The following is a 17,151-nucleotide window of genomic DNA, read 5'->3' as shown; positions in this document are numbered from 1 at the left end:
AGTACAACTACAATTATATGTTTTATTTTCAGATTTAAGAAACAAATATTTGGAAATTACTTTTTTTTTTTTGTTATAAGGCTTCTGGTGCCTGTATGAGCACATGCACAAACAGAAAACAGCAATAAGCTTCACCTGCAAATTAACTCTAAATATGATAACAGATATTACTAAATATACATTAATATTGGTCTGATACAAAAAAAAAAAAAAAAAAAAGTTTACAGGGATCGCGGACTTTATACTGGTTAAAATGTCATTCTAGCTAGAACAAAGCTTGGAAGGACCTGTAATTTACAAGGGAGTATACCAATGTCAATTGCAAGTACAGAAAAATGAAAGCAGAAACCTAAAAGTAGAACAGTTAGGTTAAACGCGCATATTGGTTATCAGTATAACTGCTTCATTTTGCTTGGCCCAAAAACAAAAATTCTAGAGCCAGTTTGCTGCCATCTTGCTTGACATTGCTTTTGAGGATGGATCATTTGGCAACTTGGCAAGTGAACGATACTGCAACTTAACGCTCTCTGCATTGTCCAATGTCTTTACAACATACCTGTAGATGAGATTTGGGGTGGAAAAGGACAAGAAAGTGAATTAAACAAGAAACGGAAGATAAAAAGCAATATTGATAAACAGCTCAGGCCTACTACCAGTATTTGCCTGGCAAAGCAATTTGCTATGTTTTATCTAGGAGAAGCTACCGAATGAATTATATAAAAAGCCACAATCAATTCAAGTTTATATGTCAAATTTGATAAGATTAAGGATAGCTGATTTTAACCCTAAGTTTTTTAAGGGTCATCATCTTTATTTTTCTTCAGGACCTTACTGACACTGATTGATATGAACATATTCTTTTGTGCATGGATTTACACCCCTTTGGTGCGTGTAAATGCATACATATATATTTTTTGTTTCAAAAAAGATAAATTCAAAATTATAAGCTCTGAAAATCTTGGTTTCTGCTAATATGATACGACAATACAATAGGTATAATCAAGGCAGGCACCAACAACTAGAGAAAGGTCTAACTGATTGAACTAGAGTCAAAAATAACTCTGAGAAGCAAGAAGATTCACCTTAGCTTATAAGTTTCTAAATGAAATGAAAATTAAGGATTCCTTCATTTTAAGATAAAAGTTCAACCTGGGGAAAATCTATAATCAGAATTAACTCATCCTGCCGAGATAACAACTTGCTATTTCCAGAATTCTTATGCATGTGTTAAAAGGGTAAGGAACCTGCAACACAAGTTTTTTTTTATATGTTATAAGAAAAGAAAAGTGCATAAAATATCCCAAATTTTGACTCAATAAAGTTTCAAGAATGTTGGAAGACTGCAGGCAATTCTTGGGCAATTTAATCTCAAGGGTGAACGCACTCTATCCTCCCTAGCAGGAAAATAATGATCAAAAGCATTATCTTAAGTCAACATTCAGATATACAGCATGTCACAAGGGCACCTAAGATAAAGTAGATTGACAATGAGAGCAATAAAAATTATACAACTATGCAAAACAAATGCACAACACAATTTCATCTCAACTACCAAGGAAAGAATAGATTATTAAATTTCATACTAACCATCCGTTTAGGCATTGGGTAGTTACAACAGCTTCGCGTCCTACAAAGCGCTGTGGTGTCCTTTTATTCCCCTGATTCATATTTCCTTAATTCATAAACTTCCACCAACAAGAAAGTATGCATTATAAGCAAAAATTATAAGTGCATTATAAAATAAACCTTAATGATAACCCGGTCTGTCACAGCAAATGGAAATTGAACACCTCTACTCCTTGGAGTATCTGTTAGAGTCGATTCACCATAGCTAGCCTTGTCCTACAAATTAAGAGGAGGAGCAAACAAAAAAAAAAACCACATGATGAAGGTGAATTGGGAATTTGATTCACTATTTTTCCCCTCATTTAACAAGAAAATGAGTGATAATCACCAAGTCTGCTCCCTTTCATAACTGTCATACTCCTCTACTTTTTCACAATTTGAATTAAATCTTGTAATGAAGCACAAAGAAGCAAACCTTGTCGAATTTCTCTCTCTTCCTTTTAGATGAGCGGTAAAATTGTAACTCGTCTTCCCTACGGAATGCCTGCACTGCAGCTCGGAGAGCTGGAAAAGTCCACCAGCATAGTAAGAGAATAACAATTTTAAGAGGATGTCAATCTTCTGCCACAACAACAGCAGAATTACTTACAGAGATTGGGAGCTATTGACTCTTCTGACACTGGATGTGAACAAGTGTAGCAAGCTTTCTGATGAAAATTTGCATAAAATCAAAATCAGTACAGAAATAACCATAAAATTTAAATAAAAGGAGTAATTGCCAACTGGACAAACAAATTTTTTCCGTGAATTGAGACTAAGGAAATCAAGCAAAGAAGAAAATAAATCAACAGCAAGCAGGAAAACAAATACTTATCCATATGGAGCAAAATTTTTCTTCTTTTAAAAACAACTTAAGAAAAACATATTATCGGTTATATTTCACCAACAGTAAAGGATTCAAGACAACCATCTCCTTATTAGGTGTGCAAAGGCTAGAAGTTTTGATAGCGGATGAGTTATGGGCACAGTGAATAGGGCTTGCATATCTAGTAAGAAGATTATGTCACTCAATCCAATTGCTCTCATTTGCGTGATTGGGAAAGAAAGGAACTAGAGGGTTTTCATTACATTATGTCCCCTTTTGCTAGTATTAGATGTCATTGGTTCCGGATATTAACTATTTTATCTAATGATTATCCTCTTAATTCTGTGGAGGACCTAGGGGACCATTATATTATTCTGCTTTCTCTTTGGTAATAAGTAAACCTTCCTTTGTACACTGGCAGAAACCTCTTGGTGCTTGCCTTGTTTATAATATTATAACTCTTTTCTCTCAAATTATTTCATTAACTGTGCTGATCATAATTGTGTAAAAAAAGACAGGTATGTTTCAACATTCAAAATTTTAATGCCAACTAAAGCATCACCATATTTTTCAACTAGCTCACAGCTAAGGAAATGTTAAAGCAGTATTTCAGCTCATAGATTTGCCAAATGTCTTAGCTAAAAAAACTCAGGATGACAGGTAGTGTAACAACTAAATTTTCATAGACGATTTCTAGGAATAGACAACTAGTGGAAAAACTAGCCCATCTATGAGTTGGTTCTGCGTTATTCAGTTCATTAGTTCAATATAGTTTTGTACTCCTAAAAGAATTCATAAAATAACATATTACATAGGAAAAATTAAGTGTAGTACACCCAAGAATACCATTCTATGGACATGCTGTAACCCGCCAGCTCCAAAAGAATGTCCGCAAGGTAAAATCATCGCATCATCCATAAGAGCTCCACTGAAATTTGAAAAGTAGAATGCATCGTAAAGATAACAGTTTTATTATTCTCATAACAAGCAGTTGATATTCAGATGAAAGACATATCTAACGGCAATACATATAAGTTGTTTTAGATTATCCTCAATGACCTCACATCTTGCAAGGCGTCAAATGTTACTTAAAGCACAAAGAAACTGTTTAGTTAAGCATACTAGCCTAGCTGCATTTTAGTATTTGTTGCTATATGTGGTGAAGTTCATGCTATCACTAAATGTTGAATGTATTCATGTTTCAGTTGCACACGTAATGCCAATGACAATTGCAAATCATTCATAAATATTTTTACTTCCTTATCTTATTGAGTAAATGGTTATGCTCGTTGAGCACTTCTTGGCCAGGCATATTATACCAACCTTTTATGACCACCTGTTGTAACCAACAAATAAACTACAAAATATATTTATAACAGAAGATGCTGCAATTCAGAGAAAAAAAAATCAACTTCTTCAGGCTTTCCATCATTTGGGACCGGCAACAACAATATCTTGACAATATATTTTAATCTGAGCCACCTGCTACCACTGATTTTTCTCAAGGAAACTCACCATCTCAGTTAATGTTGCTATATAAATATCAAACTGCTACAAGGAAATATGCCAACAACTCACAAGATCTAATAGGAAATTTAACTTACGTGACAGGGTCTGAGAAAATCGCCCTCAATGACTCCCCTGATTCAATGGAAAAAGAAGAATCTTTCCTCCCACTAAACCCACAACCATTCTCTGCAGCCACATCTTTCTGCAAAGAACAACCGGCCCCTTCCGTAGCTTGCAAATACTGCGAGTAATAGACATCTCCATCGGGCTCCCCAATGGTCTCAGCATTATTTGAGTTAATATTCACAGACTGTCCCGTGTTACCTTCCTTCATCATCATCTCCCCACCCGATCCTACCATCCCAAAATAGCAGTCCATCTCAATAAAAACAAACACAGACGAGAAAACAATTATAGTATTTCTAATTAGGAAATGAAAAATGAGAAGAAGAAACAGAGACGCAAGAGCTACCATTTCTTACCAAAAACAGAAAGGTGTCTGGTTTTTCCATTTCCCAATTTATCCCCATTTACACCACCATCGCTTGCAGCTCCATTATCGTTATTGTTAAGATTACTAGAAGCACCGCCGTTAGTGTTGTTATTATTGTTGGTGTTGGGATTAGTATTAGAACTAATACTGTTGCTTTTGTTAGTACTATCAAGGGTTACGAGGCCAAGGACTTGGGCGTCAGCATCGCCTTCATCGACCTCCTCGGGGTCGTCGTCTTCGTCATCGACGTCATCATCTTCTTCCTCATCGGCATCGGAATCGCCAGTCTCATGTGGGTCCTGCCTGCGGGAAGGCCCGTTCGAATACAACGTTCGGCGAAATTCCGGGGCTTGAGGGGCGGAGAAGTACCGGTCGCGGTCGAGGGAGAAGAGCTTGTGGTCGATGAAAGCGGTTGACTCGCGTGTCTTGGAGCCGGGGCCTGGGTCAGCAACCCGGAAACGAAGTGGGCCGTCGTCTTGGAAAACGAGCTGGGGATTTAGCCCGTTGTCAAGCCTTTGCGGGGGGACCATCGAGATTTCCTTGGACGACATTTTGGGATTGAGAGGAAAAAAAAACTAACGAAATCAAAACTAAAAATTTACAAGTCTAATACCACTCGAAGAAAAAAAAAACCTAATGAATCATAATTTGCGGGTTACTAAAAGGGGCTTGGCCAAAAATGGAGAATTTTTTCTTCTTGAAAACTAGGGGTCTGGAATTGGGAGAGAAGGGAAGCTCAGGCCGGACTCCTGAGAGGGCGGGTTTTCATTTTGGGGAAGGCAAGGAGACGACGACAACAGAGGAAATGGAACCAGCGAAGAACGATGTCGTTTAACCGAGAACCCTCGAGGTTTTGCCTCGAGAGAAAAACGACGCCGTTTTTGACAGAAAAGATGACGTAGTCTAACTGGAGTGGGCCCCCGCGCATGAAATGACTGTGTCAAGAAGATTAAAATGCGGGCCCCACTTGGGAATCGTAATCTGGAATCTTGCCACGTAAGAAAACTGCCACGTAACACAATGAGATTTTTTTTTGCACTAAAAAATTAAATTCCTCCCGTATTATTTTAAAATATTTATGCTGGTTCCAAATATTATATTTTTTTTATAATTTTATTTTCTATATTTTTATAAATAATTTAATTTAATTTTTTATTACTAATATCGATATGTAATATCAAAATTTGCCCAAATCAGAAAAAAAGAAATTTGTTCAATTCATTATCAGACAATATCTTCATTAATGGTACGAGTTTAAAATAATTTTTTTAAAAAAATATAAAGATTAAAATTGTAGAAGAAAATGAAATTAAATATTTTTACAGAAACAAATTTAATATTTTTTTAAAAAAGAAATTGATTGACGGCCAATCTTCAGAAAAGGAAACATGGAACTGTTATAGTGACAAGAACTCTGATTAACTGCGGATTTTACGACGAAACTGCTAAGGAATGTGGAACAAGAAGATGAAAAAGAAGACAATTGGGTATCTGCGTTGACTTTTGACGAACTCCATGGCTTCGTGTTTAATAGGTCTTCGTCTACCTTATAATCGCCATCTTATTTACTGTGTATCTGCTGAAAACCTAAGGACCCAGTTTGTTTTTAGTTAATAACGATGCATCAAAATCAAAAGAGAATTCTCTTAACTTATTTATTATTTCTGATAATAACCCATGGATCCAATGCGTCTTTCCTAAACAGTATCCGAAAATTAGGAGCCAAGAATCAGAAACCTCTTTCGCTGGTATGCTATTATCAAATCTTCTTTTCTTCTAAAGCTAACATTTTTCTTTCATGGCTTTCGTTGATTGTTTTGTGTTGTATATAAAGAAGTTATAGTTGGGGTGGTTGTTTTTTAATGTGTCTTATAGGTATCTCGGTTGACAAATGAGAAACCAGTCAACCAGAAGGATGATCAGACGGCTGAGACGTCTCCTGCTCCTGAGCCAACTGGTGGTGATGGCTTCACTAGCCAGGATTGCTTGAATCCCTGCCATGATCTTGGAAATATTACTGCTTGCCTTGGTTCATCACCTGGCGGTATTCTATTTGCTGCTTAATTGTCGTATTGCTTTCCTGCTATCCTTTTGTTTAGTTTGGAATGATTTTCAGTTCTGCTTATTAGCTAATTTCTACAGTTAATCATTATATAGATGTTGATGTGTATAACTGCTGGTCATAGGATAATTACGTATATGAAATACTTCAAGCGTAGAAATTGATTGGGAATAGAAGGAGAGTTGAGGCCAAATGAGTAGTAGCTCTGAGGGCTGCTGTCCTGTTGACTTTTGAGGGTTTCTTTTTGTTGCTTATTTGCTACTCCAAATAGAGTAACAAGGTTTCACCTTTTTTCTTAAGTGCTTATGTGTATTATATATATATGTATGTATGTATGTATGTATATATATGTCTGTTTGCAGCTACTATTCTGACTTCTGAGAAGGAATAATTGAGATGAACATTTTTCGTCAATGGTCCTAAGTGAAGATCTTGGTGAGAGGATGATGCATTTTTCAGTTGAGACTAGGAAGATTTGATGTACCTAGGGAAGAGTTTTAAAATAAATGCCTAGAACTATAGGAAGAAAAGATGTTAAGATTCCAGTAACGCTTTAAATAAGCTTTAAATGAAGTACTCTGATTAGTTGTCCAGCCTTAGGTTAGGTTGGGTATTATCTCGTTGTGACTATTCCAACTAAGAAAGTTAACCACTATGAATGTTTTTTTTTTGCTAGGTCCATCCAACTTAAGTTAATGTCTAGTATCACTCAGGTTAACTGTTAACTTTCATAGAACGAAGAATATGAGGAAGGGGGAGTTATATTCTTTCAGCATTTCAAGGTTTATCTCAATGATGAAGCTCTGGAATTATATATCAAGCATGGGTGTTTTGTCGTGTTTGAAATACCATTTTGTGCAATACAACTTCAGAAGAAGATCAATTTTTCAAGAATTAATTTATCTTGTCATGAATCCTGAGCATAATGAATGATGAGATTGTGTGCCTTAAGGATGATTTTCTATCTTCCTCGTCCTTGCCCCATATTAGAAAATACCTAGTCTTTGGTTGTGCTTTTGAATTGTTGATTGCAGCCCTCATTCCCACAGGACTTGGATCTCAGCAGGAAATTCTGCCATTAATGATAAAACTATATAAAGTTTTTCAAAAATGAGTTGTCCATCAAAGTTGGAAATCCAATTTAATCATACCGAGTGGACCTTATGAAGAAGCCAAGGTCTTGTGAATGATTTGATAGGGTGCATTCTTTTGTTTCGGACCCAAATGATTGGATCAACTTCTGCTCCGGGCAGATCCCCTATTTCCTCCTAAGAAGTCATCTAGAGTCTGTATGTGCACTGTGTCTGCTTACCCAAATTCATAGTTCTGTTTGTATGAAGTTAGACTATATTTATTGAGGGCATCATTAGTTATCTGTTTCCTAATTTTCTTACTCCTTTGATAAAATACTTGTTTAGAATATCTGATGGTGTTAAATTTCAGCTGTAAACTTGTTGGTTTATCACAAAAGATTGGCAAATGCTACCTTAATAATCACTTCAAAGTCCTCCAGCTTTGGTTTTTCTATTTCAATCAAAATATTATTAGCATATCTGAGTTAGGATAGGAAGCTTTTTTATTTCTACTTTGATGTTCTTCTTACTTTCATCTTGAAGGACTTCCTCCATTTTTTATTATTTTCGTCCTTAGTTTTCCTTTAATATGCTACTGGTATCAACCTAGATGATTATTTATCCATCTTCAGTGCTAGCCCCACCCATTTGGTGTTTGTTTTCCAGTTCCCTCGGTTACTTTGTTAATTTTTTCCTTCTCGAAACTTAGAGACTTGACTTCATATTCAGTTCGGTTTGGAGGCTCTTGCTTGCCAAAATCATATGAGTATTGTTCTGTTTCCTTAAAAAATGCTTCTGACTGCATTGCAGTTTTAGTTCTGAGAACCTTTTGATTTCATATGTCAATTTCCTGACGGAATGACTTATTGATCAATAGAGATGAATTTCCATTTTGATTATATTTACAACTTTTGGATAAACATGAAACAACTACTTCGTCAAGTAGGAATCTCCTTTGGATCTGAAAATAAGAATAGTTTCTAAACTAGTAGGGGGTTGAACCCTTCTGATGAGGTTCTTAAACTATATTAAATGCAGGCCCATATTCCTGATTGTCTTTTTATAAACTGCATTTTCCCAGAGTTATACTACTGAGCAGGCCCATAATGTTGCAAAATGGGTTGCAACACAAAACATACAGGCTGCAGATGAAAGATATGTTGTAAGCTGTCTTATGTGTGAGTTAGATTCTAAATTTAAAACCATACTTTGATGTGTGCTCATTATTTTCTATGTAGGAAATGACTCTACCTAGTAAATTAACCTTGTAATGGAATGCACCATATAGAATTGGATGGGGAATGAAAGGACTTGGAAGATATAGGCAATATAAATCTTACGCTTCCTCTTTTGTTTTCACATGTCATGATGCATAATATGCTTTGAGTTTGTATGCAATGAAAGCTTATACAACAAGTTCCTCAATTCATTTCTCTTTCTACCTTGAGAATGAAATATCGCGAAGATGTTAAACTAGTTCTTATCTGGTTTCTGTACTGTCTTACATGGTAATTTTGGCCTAGTTCATTGTTTCATAAAATGGAAAACTAAGTAAAACAATCCCTTTTCTTATTCAGCTTCTGGAGACTTGTTTCTCATTGTCAAGAATGGTGGAGGAAGTACTTTGAAAGTGAATGTCACATTATCAACTCTTGAGAATACTTATGATGAAATTGAAATATCAGGATACCAGACAAAGAAGGTATGGTTCAAAAACGCTATTGTTTTCTATTCAAAGCTGCTCCAATGAGAAGTGAAATGTTCACTTGTCAATGGAAACAATTGAGGCGGCTAAACAATGGTTAAGCCAGCCATTTGAAGTTTTTCTTCTATGGCTTAGATGCTCAGTATGTGACGAAGTAAATTATTTTTCCGGTTTCAGGTCAATATCTCAGCTAATAATGGAGGTGGTTATTCCATTGTATTAAATGCTGGAAATGGTGAATGTACAATTAGCATGCAGTCTCCTACACGAAATGGTAACATTTTTCAGCATTTTCCTTCTTTTGCCACCCCAGTCAATGGAGTCTATCTGTTGCTCACAGCTCCTCTGATTATTGGCTTGACATGGGCCTGCTGCAAGACGATGAAAATGGGAAAGCAGGTTGATGGAATCCCCTATAAGGAGCTTGAAATGGCACAGCCAGATTCTGTAACGGCTGACAATGTAGAAACAGCAGAAGGTTGGGAACAAGATTGGGATGGTGATTGGGATGAAACATAGACAATGAATTGAGGAAAATGAGTAATTAGGGTAGGATTAAGATATATATTCTCTTTTACTGCCTTGCACTGTAAGGTGAAGAAAAAGGAAATTTTTTTGAGATAAAAGGTAAGAATTGTAGGTCAAGAAAATTAGGTAAAAACATCTTGGAAGGATGATGATTAGAAATTAAATCTTCATCATCTCATAGTTCTTACTTTTTGGGATCAATGAAAAAAATTTTTTTGTGTAAAAGAAACTATTTGGCTGTTGTCAAATATAAAGGTTAGTTTTTTTCTGGGTCTCATAGTAATGAGAAGTGGCAATATAATTTCGCTGATATTAGCTTTTATCCTTTTCCAAATCTTTCCCTTGGGTCATGAATAAACATTTGACACATTGAAAAGAAAAGTTGCAGAAAGTTAATGGTGTTCTTATGAAAGCAATTTTCAATCTCCCTCACATGCTTTTTAAGATGGATTTCTTTGAACTTGGTTGCTATTTTCCAAATGTATATTTCTCAAATTTCCCTTGGACAATAACAACACATAAAATTGAAAGCTGAAAAAAGATAAGAACACAATTCAATTATTTTTTCTTCCTTTTGAGGGGATCTTTCTTTTTAGCTCCACTCATCAATCTAAACAATTGTACAACCTCAACTCCCCACATAAACAAAAGTGGAAAGGTATCATTTTTGCATCTCAGTAAAGCATGGAATACCTAAAAGAAGAGAGAAAAGAAAAAAAAAAAAGATAGAATAATAATAATAAATGAAACTTGTATAGAAGGCAGATTTCTTTTTGTAATTAATATCCTCCTAAATATAATGATGCTTTCTCCCAAACATACACTTTATTTTTCCCATTAGTGGGAGCAGGCTTTTACATATTTTTTTCAAAATTTCCATCGGTTACTTTAGCCATGAAAATTGAGTTGTGAGGTTAAAATCCAAGAAATTGGAGTGAACCAATAGCATTGTCTTTACACTTTGAAAAGTGGTATGAGTACAGAGGAGTAGGTATGTTATTCCTGTCAGTGGGAGTAATGATGAACATGAATTTGTAGTATTCTATATATATATATATATATATATATATATATTCTCCCATCTTTAACAGAAGAGAGGATTATTTAAGGACCCATGTGATCTGCTTGTTGATAATGACAATTCTAATTCTCTATTTAGCTTTTCTCTTGGGCCCAACACCATATAAACAATGTATTGCTAACTGCAATAAAGACAACAACCCATGCTCAAGTAATCCAACCACATGGCTATCAATTTTTTATATTTTTCTCTTCCTCCAAATAATTCTGTAAACAGATTTGAAAGAGGGTCATTTCATGTTAATCAAATGTAGAAATTTATAATAACATATATGTAGAATCATTCTGCTATAATTTTGAATTAGAATATAAAATAATGTTAAAACCAGTTCTTTTTTCCAGTGATTAGTTTCATTTTGTTTGAATTTATCAGTTCTTTTTTCTCTATTTTATCTTCATAGGCATTAGGGTAGTTGTTTAAAGGTGTTTCATGAGCACTAAAGGTAGAAGGTTGAAGACAATGAACATTATAAAGAAGCAATGAAGAGATAACAAAACCCATGTGGTATTAAAGATGAAAGATTAAAAAATTGTGATTAGGGTTTAAAAAATATCATTGGGAACAGCGCCATTGAAGAAGGGCCTGACCAAGAATCCAACTTTAATCAAAAGTGAGGATTAAACTAAAAACCCCTCCACGCATGGGTCTAAAACAATTAACAGGTTTTTTTTTTTTTTCTAAATTCCGACAGCATTATAGTATAATATTTTATGTCCATGGCTACACCATCATCATCTTTTAATTCAAAACCTGTTTCTTTCTTTAATCTCAAATTTCCCATTATGTTTTCTATGACCTTCTGTATTTTTCTATTCAGCACTTTGGATTTCTTTTCTTTTCTTTTTTATTGAGAGAAGCACTTTAAGATTTCTTCTTTCCAAGTGGATGCCGAAGAATCTTGATTTTACTAATCTTCTGCCTCTTAGCTCAACTTTTGACTTGCAAATGTGCAATTTTTTATTACCTCCACTGTTGCTTTTGTTGGAATGTAAAAAACATTACTTTAAGCTTTTTTGATTGAAATGAACCACTACTGGAAGTTCAACTTTGAACACTTGATTCGAAGTAAAACGGAAGCCTTGTTTAGTTTCACTCTCTTCCAAGGGGAAATTTCAGATGTAGGGTTTTGTTGGGTATTTTGATCTGTTGTTATGTCTTCTAGTTAAAAATGGGAAACCTTGTTGGCGAAAAGCATCAACCAAATAGGAAACTAGATCAACAGTTGGAATTACACAAGTAATAAGCTGAAGATAAGAACTTTCCAAGCTCACATGCCATGGGCTACTGCTAAGGAGGTGCTGTCTCTGCTAATTAAGTTTTTGCTCGGTCACAAGTTAGTGCTGCAGTTAGCTCATAATCAGAATAAAACAAGCGAGAAATGCATCAAGAGATAAGCTTGGTAATTGGGTAATAATATCCAAAAGGGTCCCAAATTGGAACCCGGTGAAAAGGAATCCGGTATCTTAGCTATGACAGAGAAGAAGCTACAACTTAAAACTGAAAAGTGGATAAACAATACAACAAAACAAGGGGAAATCTTTTTCCAACAATCAAATCTTCTTCTCTACTAAAATGAACAAACCGGATTCCTCTTCGCCGGACAATTCATTGTAAATACTCTCTCTCAGTTGTTCAATATATTAGTTAAGTTTATACCAGCTCCTCTGGGCTGTCTAAAGGGCATCTAATTAGCTCCAATATTTTAACTACTTCTCCCATGTCTGGCCGATTTGATGGTACTTGGGAAGTGCAGATCAAACCAAGTTTCATCACTGGAACTGCCTCCTCAACTGGGAACTTCCCCTGTAGCCTACCATCCACACATTCCTCCACTTTACCTTCTTCCAGTGCTCCTCTAACCATGTCACAAAGCACCACGACATCATCTTCCATGTATTCAACAGGCCTCTTTCCAGTAACAACCTCAAGAACTAACACACCAAACCCGTAAACATCACATTTCTCAGTTATCTTTATTGTTCTGCAGGCAAACTCAGGTGCCATGTAGCCAAGTGCACTCTGGATCTTGCTGCTTAAAACATATCTGTCCAGCATTGGCAACAACCTTGCTAGGCCATAATCTCCCACTTTTGGCTCCCCTGAACTGTCAATCAAAACGTTGCTCGATTTTATGTTGTAGTGAATGATGTTTGACTGGTGCAAATGAGCTAGGCTTCTTGCTGTCCCAAGAATTATATTGAATCTTTCATTCCATGAAAGGAAGTTTGCCCCTGAGCCTTCGTGTAGATGCTTATACAAACTTCCACCAGAAACAAACTCAGAAATTAGAAGCTGCAATGATGGAGTCCAGTAATATCCTTCGAGCGCCACAAGATTAGGGTGCCTGACTTTTCCTAGTTTCTTCACTTCCCTTTCAAAATCTTCTTGGGACTTGACAAGACTTGAGACTGTGAGCTTCTTGATAGCAACTGGTTGCCCATCTCGAAGAACCGTCCGATAAACTGCTCCGAAGCCACCACGTCCAAGCTCACAATCCTTGTTGAGCAAAGCATGTGCTCCTGTGCTGAAGTCGGGTTCACCAGAAAACATAACAAGTTTTCCAGAGTTGGCATCTGTAGTTGGGGATCGGCTGAAGTCATCCCCAGCAGATAAGGCAAGAGCTGCAGCGGATCGAGATGCTGATGCCCGAACACGAAGATTGAGGACAGTGATTGCAATCACCCCAATAACAATGACAGCAGCTGCACCTATAGCAATGAGGGAAGATATGCTGAGGATTATTCTTTTGTGACTCAAATTGGGAGCTATTACCCCAGAACTTGCTTCTGAAGTTGAGTTGGGATTGAGGACGATGGGCTTAGGAAGAACTGCTGGACAAGACTTATTGGCAGCCGAACCACATAGGGATGGATTACCAGAGACAGAATAGGGTGAAATGGTGTTAAAAAACCCAGCAGGTAGTTCACCTTGCAAATGGTTGTGGGATATGTTGAAGTTGTAGAGGTGTGCAAGATTGGCTAACTGCTTGGGTAGCGTTCCAGTGAGGTTGTTAAATGACAAGTCTACATCTTGTAGGTTTGTTAGTTTTGCCATCTCTACAGGTACAGGGCCATCCAGCTTGTTCTGTGCCAGGATCCTAAATTCAACCATAAGAAGAGAGTCAAACAGGAAAGAGGAACTATCAGAATGATGAAAGAACAATACTAGCCTTCAGCAATACTTGATTTAGAATGAAAATGACAGCAGAATGTTGAAGCATAAACTGAACAACAAAATGAGATTTTTTCCTATAATTTAATTAAATATACTACAAATTTTGAAGGATGTAAAAATTTTGAAGCTTCAGTTTTTAGTTTGCAAACCCTATGGTCTAAAAGGCTCAAAATTCAATGACTCTAACATTACCTCATCAAAAGAGAGATGAAAAAGGCTTTAATCCTTCAAAATAATAAGACCATAATGTGAATAGGACAGATTAATTTGAACACTATAAGATAGAAGCAAAAGAAGCTTAATTCAAAACAAAATAGAGCAAGAAAAGTTAGGAAACTTACAAAGCTTGAAGTGAAGAACAGTTTCCAATTGAAGTAGGAATTTTCCCATCTAGGAAGTTGCCCTCCAGCCTCAATTCTTTCAAAGAAATAGATCCTCCAATTTCAAGAGGAATGCTTCCGTTGAGCTTATTGCAACTCAAATCAAGAACAGTCAAGTCCTTGAACTCTCCAATAGAAGCTGGAATATTACCAACAAGAGAGTTCCTAGACAGATTCAAGACCTGCAAGTCACCCAAAACTCTGATACCAATTCTAAGCTCACCAGATAATGAATTGTGTGATAAATCCAAGACCTGAAGCTTCTGAATGGAATTCCCAACTGACGAAGAAAAGGGACTATCCATTATTCCAGTGTTAGTCCTGGAAAGTGAAACATGTTGCAAATTCGATTGAAAAAGCCATCCCGGAAGATCACCAGTCATGGAATTTTGGCTAAAATCTAAGGCCAAAAGGTTGGTGCAATTGACCAAAGATTCAGGCAAGTTTCCAGTAACACCATTTGCAGAAAAATTCATCATCTTCAGTGACTGAAGGTTACCAATAGAATGGGGAACCAGACCGGAAAACTTATTTGAAGAAAGATCCAAATTCTCCAGGTTCCTCAGTTCTCCAAGCCAGTTAGGGACCTCACCTTCAAGCGAGTTCTTCCGCAAGTTCAGATGATTACACGAACTAAGCTTCTGCATTGACTCTGGTAGGAACCCAGATAGCGCATTATCGCTAAGATCAATATATTTTAACAACAAACAGCTTCCAATTCCAGCAGGAACAGACCCAGATAATCTGTTCTTACTCAAGTTAATCACGCGCAAATTATTCATACTATCAATCCCTTTAGGAATCTCTCCTTCTAACAAATTACTAGACAAGTCAAGAGATCTAAGAATATTCAAAGACCAAATCCCAGATGGAAGAGAACCCGAAAACTGATTGGAAGATACATTAAAAATAGCAAGAGACGAACATGAGGTCAAACTACCAGGAATCTTGCCAGAAAACTTGTTGTTTGCCAAAGAAATTGCTCTTAAGGACCCACATTGTTGAAAGAAATCTTCAGGGATGGGGCCCGAAAGACCATTCTCGCTCAAGTCGATGATTCTAAGGTTTTCAAGCCTGAGCAGTATCGGGCTCACATTACCAGTAAGGTTGTTCTTAGAAAGAGAGAGCTTACGAAGGAACTGGAGCTGCAAGAGGCCACGGCCGATCCGACCCGAGAGAGACAATCCGTCGAGAGTGAGCTCCGTGACGCGGTTGGATCTCGGGTTGCATTTGATACCGTACCAGCCACAAGGACTATCGTCGTCTTCGTTCCAAGATGCGAGCTGTTGCTTTGGATCTTGAATGTCTGCCTTGAACACGATTAGGCCCAGAACGTCGTCGTTTAAAGACGGGTTCAAAGATCTCACCAGAAGTGGAGCTAATAACAGCAGCCCCAGTAAAGTAAGCAGGTTTCTCATGCTCAACATTACCAGCATTTTCCAGTTTCTCAAACAGAGGTCCAAGATGAGACAAATTTACAAACCCATCGTTACTTCAAAGGAAAAATGCAACAGACCCAGAAGAAAACAGAAATCAAAATGGCCAACTTTCAGCTTAAAAACAAGCAAAAATGAAACTGCAGACGGAATTCCCAGAAAATAAAACAAGGGAAAATTGAGTAACGGCTAGATTTGAAGCCGTGACGAGAGCCAGGGCGGATACTTTCAAACGAAAACACTAAAACCCAGTTGCATTACCAAATGAGAGAGTGTACAGACCTTCCAACATCGACCAAACCCACCCCACCCATCAAAAGAAACCTATATGAAAGTGATTAGATTTTTTTTCTTTAATTAGAAGGTATATCTCTGAAACAAGCCGGAGAAACTCTTAAAAAGCAACGTTGTTTTTCAAAGAGCAGCAAAAAAAGCTTCCAAAACTAGAAAGAGGTAACACGAAGAAAAGACTTGAGAGAAGGTCTCGATCTGAGAACTATGAGAAGCTACAAGCAGAGCATTTGATAAGCAAGCACTTAGCAGTCTCCACCGGAGCCTTAAAGGGGTCACCCGACACCAGTCAAGACTCAGCTGAAACACGGCAGAAGTTCACCGGAAGACGGCGGAGAGAGGTAGGGAGGAGAGGGGCTTAGGAAACTGGTCAGTCGTGGTAGTCTGTCTGAGGCATGAATTTCGAGAGAGAGAGAGAGAGAAATGGGGGAGGAGTAAAGGAGAAGTTTTTATTAACGGGAAAATGAACGTGGACCAGGTGGGTGGGTGGGGCTCATTTATTGTGGTTTACACGTGGCAAAATCATACCGGTGCGAATACTCCGACGTGGCAAAACGCAGTCGTTTTTTTCCTATTGAGGATAGGTATCGGGGAGAGCTCCTCTCTTTTCTTCAATCTCCCAAACACGCCCTTAATTCATCCTAAAACCCACCATTAATCAGCTGATTTGCAATCATATTAAACACTAAATACTAAAACACGAATGCCCCAAAATAATTAATACATTGAGAGCACAGCATAAGTATGTTATATATATAATACATGATACAGTCTCGAAATATTTATATTATGAATAATTATATATTTGATTAATCACTGGTTGTAAAGTATAGATACATGGGTTCTGAATCTATTCTCATTCTCTTTATGTTTGTACAAGGAAAGAAAATAATCCATGGGTTATTCTTGTCTTCTCCTTCTTATTTTTGGGTATTCTGTTTTATGGTATATGTATAGCTGTTGACTTATTGGGTATGTTCGAAGCTTT

The 17,151-nt window shown here is 36.8% G+C and overlaps 2 protein-coding genes across 3 annotated transcripts; both read right to left on the bottom strand.

The window, feature by feature from the left end:
- Positions 1 to 130: 130 nt before the first annotated feature.
- On the bottom strand, positions 131 to 5,261 carry LOC110819356 (U-box domain-containing protein 62-like). 2 transcript variants are annotated; one of them, XR_015816829.1, is made up of 9 exons: positions 4,423 to 5,261; positions 4,036 to 4,294; positions 3,278 to 3,359; positions 2,216 to 2,273; positions 2,042 to 2,130; positions 1,747 to 1,842; positions 1,588 to 1,658; positions 1,150 to 1,244; positions 131 to 556 (listed from the first exon to the last, which is right to left on the bottom strand). XR_015816829.1 is itself a non-coding variant. In XM_022048519.2 (8 exons), exons 1-8 carry the CDS (start codon positions 4,982 to 4,984, stop codon positions 433 to 435), a joined length of 1,341 nt encoding a protein of 446 aa, XP_021904211.1. In that variant the 5' UTR covers positions 4,985 to 5,258; the 3' UTR covers positions 131 to 432. The 2 variants fall into 2 exon arrangements, 1 of the variants encoding a protein (XP_021904211.1); XM_022048519.2 differs by lacking the exon at positions 1,150 to 1,244 and having other exon boundaries at positions 4,423 to 5,258.
- A 7,000-nt stretch (positions 5,262 to 12,261) lies between these two features.
- On the bottom strand, positions 12,262 to 16,603 carry LOC110819266 (Leucine-rich repeat protein kinase family protein). Its single transcript, XM_022048391.2, has 2 exons — positions 14,398 to 16,603; positions 12,262 to 13,979 (listed from the first exon to the last, which is right to left on the bottom strand). The coding sequence occupies exons 1-2, from the start codon at positions 15,870 to 15,872 to the stop codon at positions 12,533 to 12,535; spliced, it is 2,922 nt and encodes a 973-aa protein (XP_021904083.1). The 5' UTR covers positions 15,873 to 16,603; the 3' UTR covers positions 12,262 to 12,532.
- Between the last annotated feature and the right edge of the window lie 548 nt (positions 16,604 to 17,151).

Source organism: Carica papaya, chromosome 2 (genome assembly GCF_054855325.1).
Source record: "Carica papaya isolate Zhongbai chromosome 2, ASM5485532v1, whole genome shotgun sequence".
Lineage (NCBI taxonomy): Eukaryota > Viridiplantae > Streptophyta > Magnoliopsida > Brassicales > Caricaceae > Carica > Carica papaya.
This window is presented reverse-complemented; position numbering and strand designations above follow the sequence as displayed.

What these genes read in the sequence shown, in the direction of transcription:
- LOC110819356 (XM_022048519.2), bottom strand. Translation starts at nt 4,984, where the DNA reads ATGTCGTCCAAGGAAATCTCGATGGTCCCCCCGCAAAGGCTTGACAAC. An exon ending in CAGACACCTTTCTGTTTTTG is followed by an intron (nt 4,295 to 4,422) that starts GTAAGAAATGGT and finishes TTGGGATGGTAG; the next exon opens with GATCGGGTGGGGAGATGATG. An exon ending in ATTTTCTCAGACCCTGTCAC is followed by an intron (nt 3,360 to 4,035) that starts GTAAGTTAAATT and finishes TTCAAATTTCAG; the next exon opens with TGGAGCTCTTATGGATGATG.
- LOC110819266 (XM_022048391.2), bottom strand. Translation starts at nt 15,872, where the DNA reads ATGCTGGTAATGTTGAGCATGAGAAACCTGCTTACTTTACTGGGGCTG. An exon ending in TGTTCTTCACTTCAAGCTTT is followed by an intron (nt 13,980 to 14,397) that starts GTAAGTTTCCTA and finishes GGTTGAATTTAG; the next exon opens with GATCCTGGCACAGAACAAGC.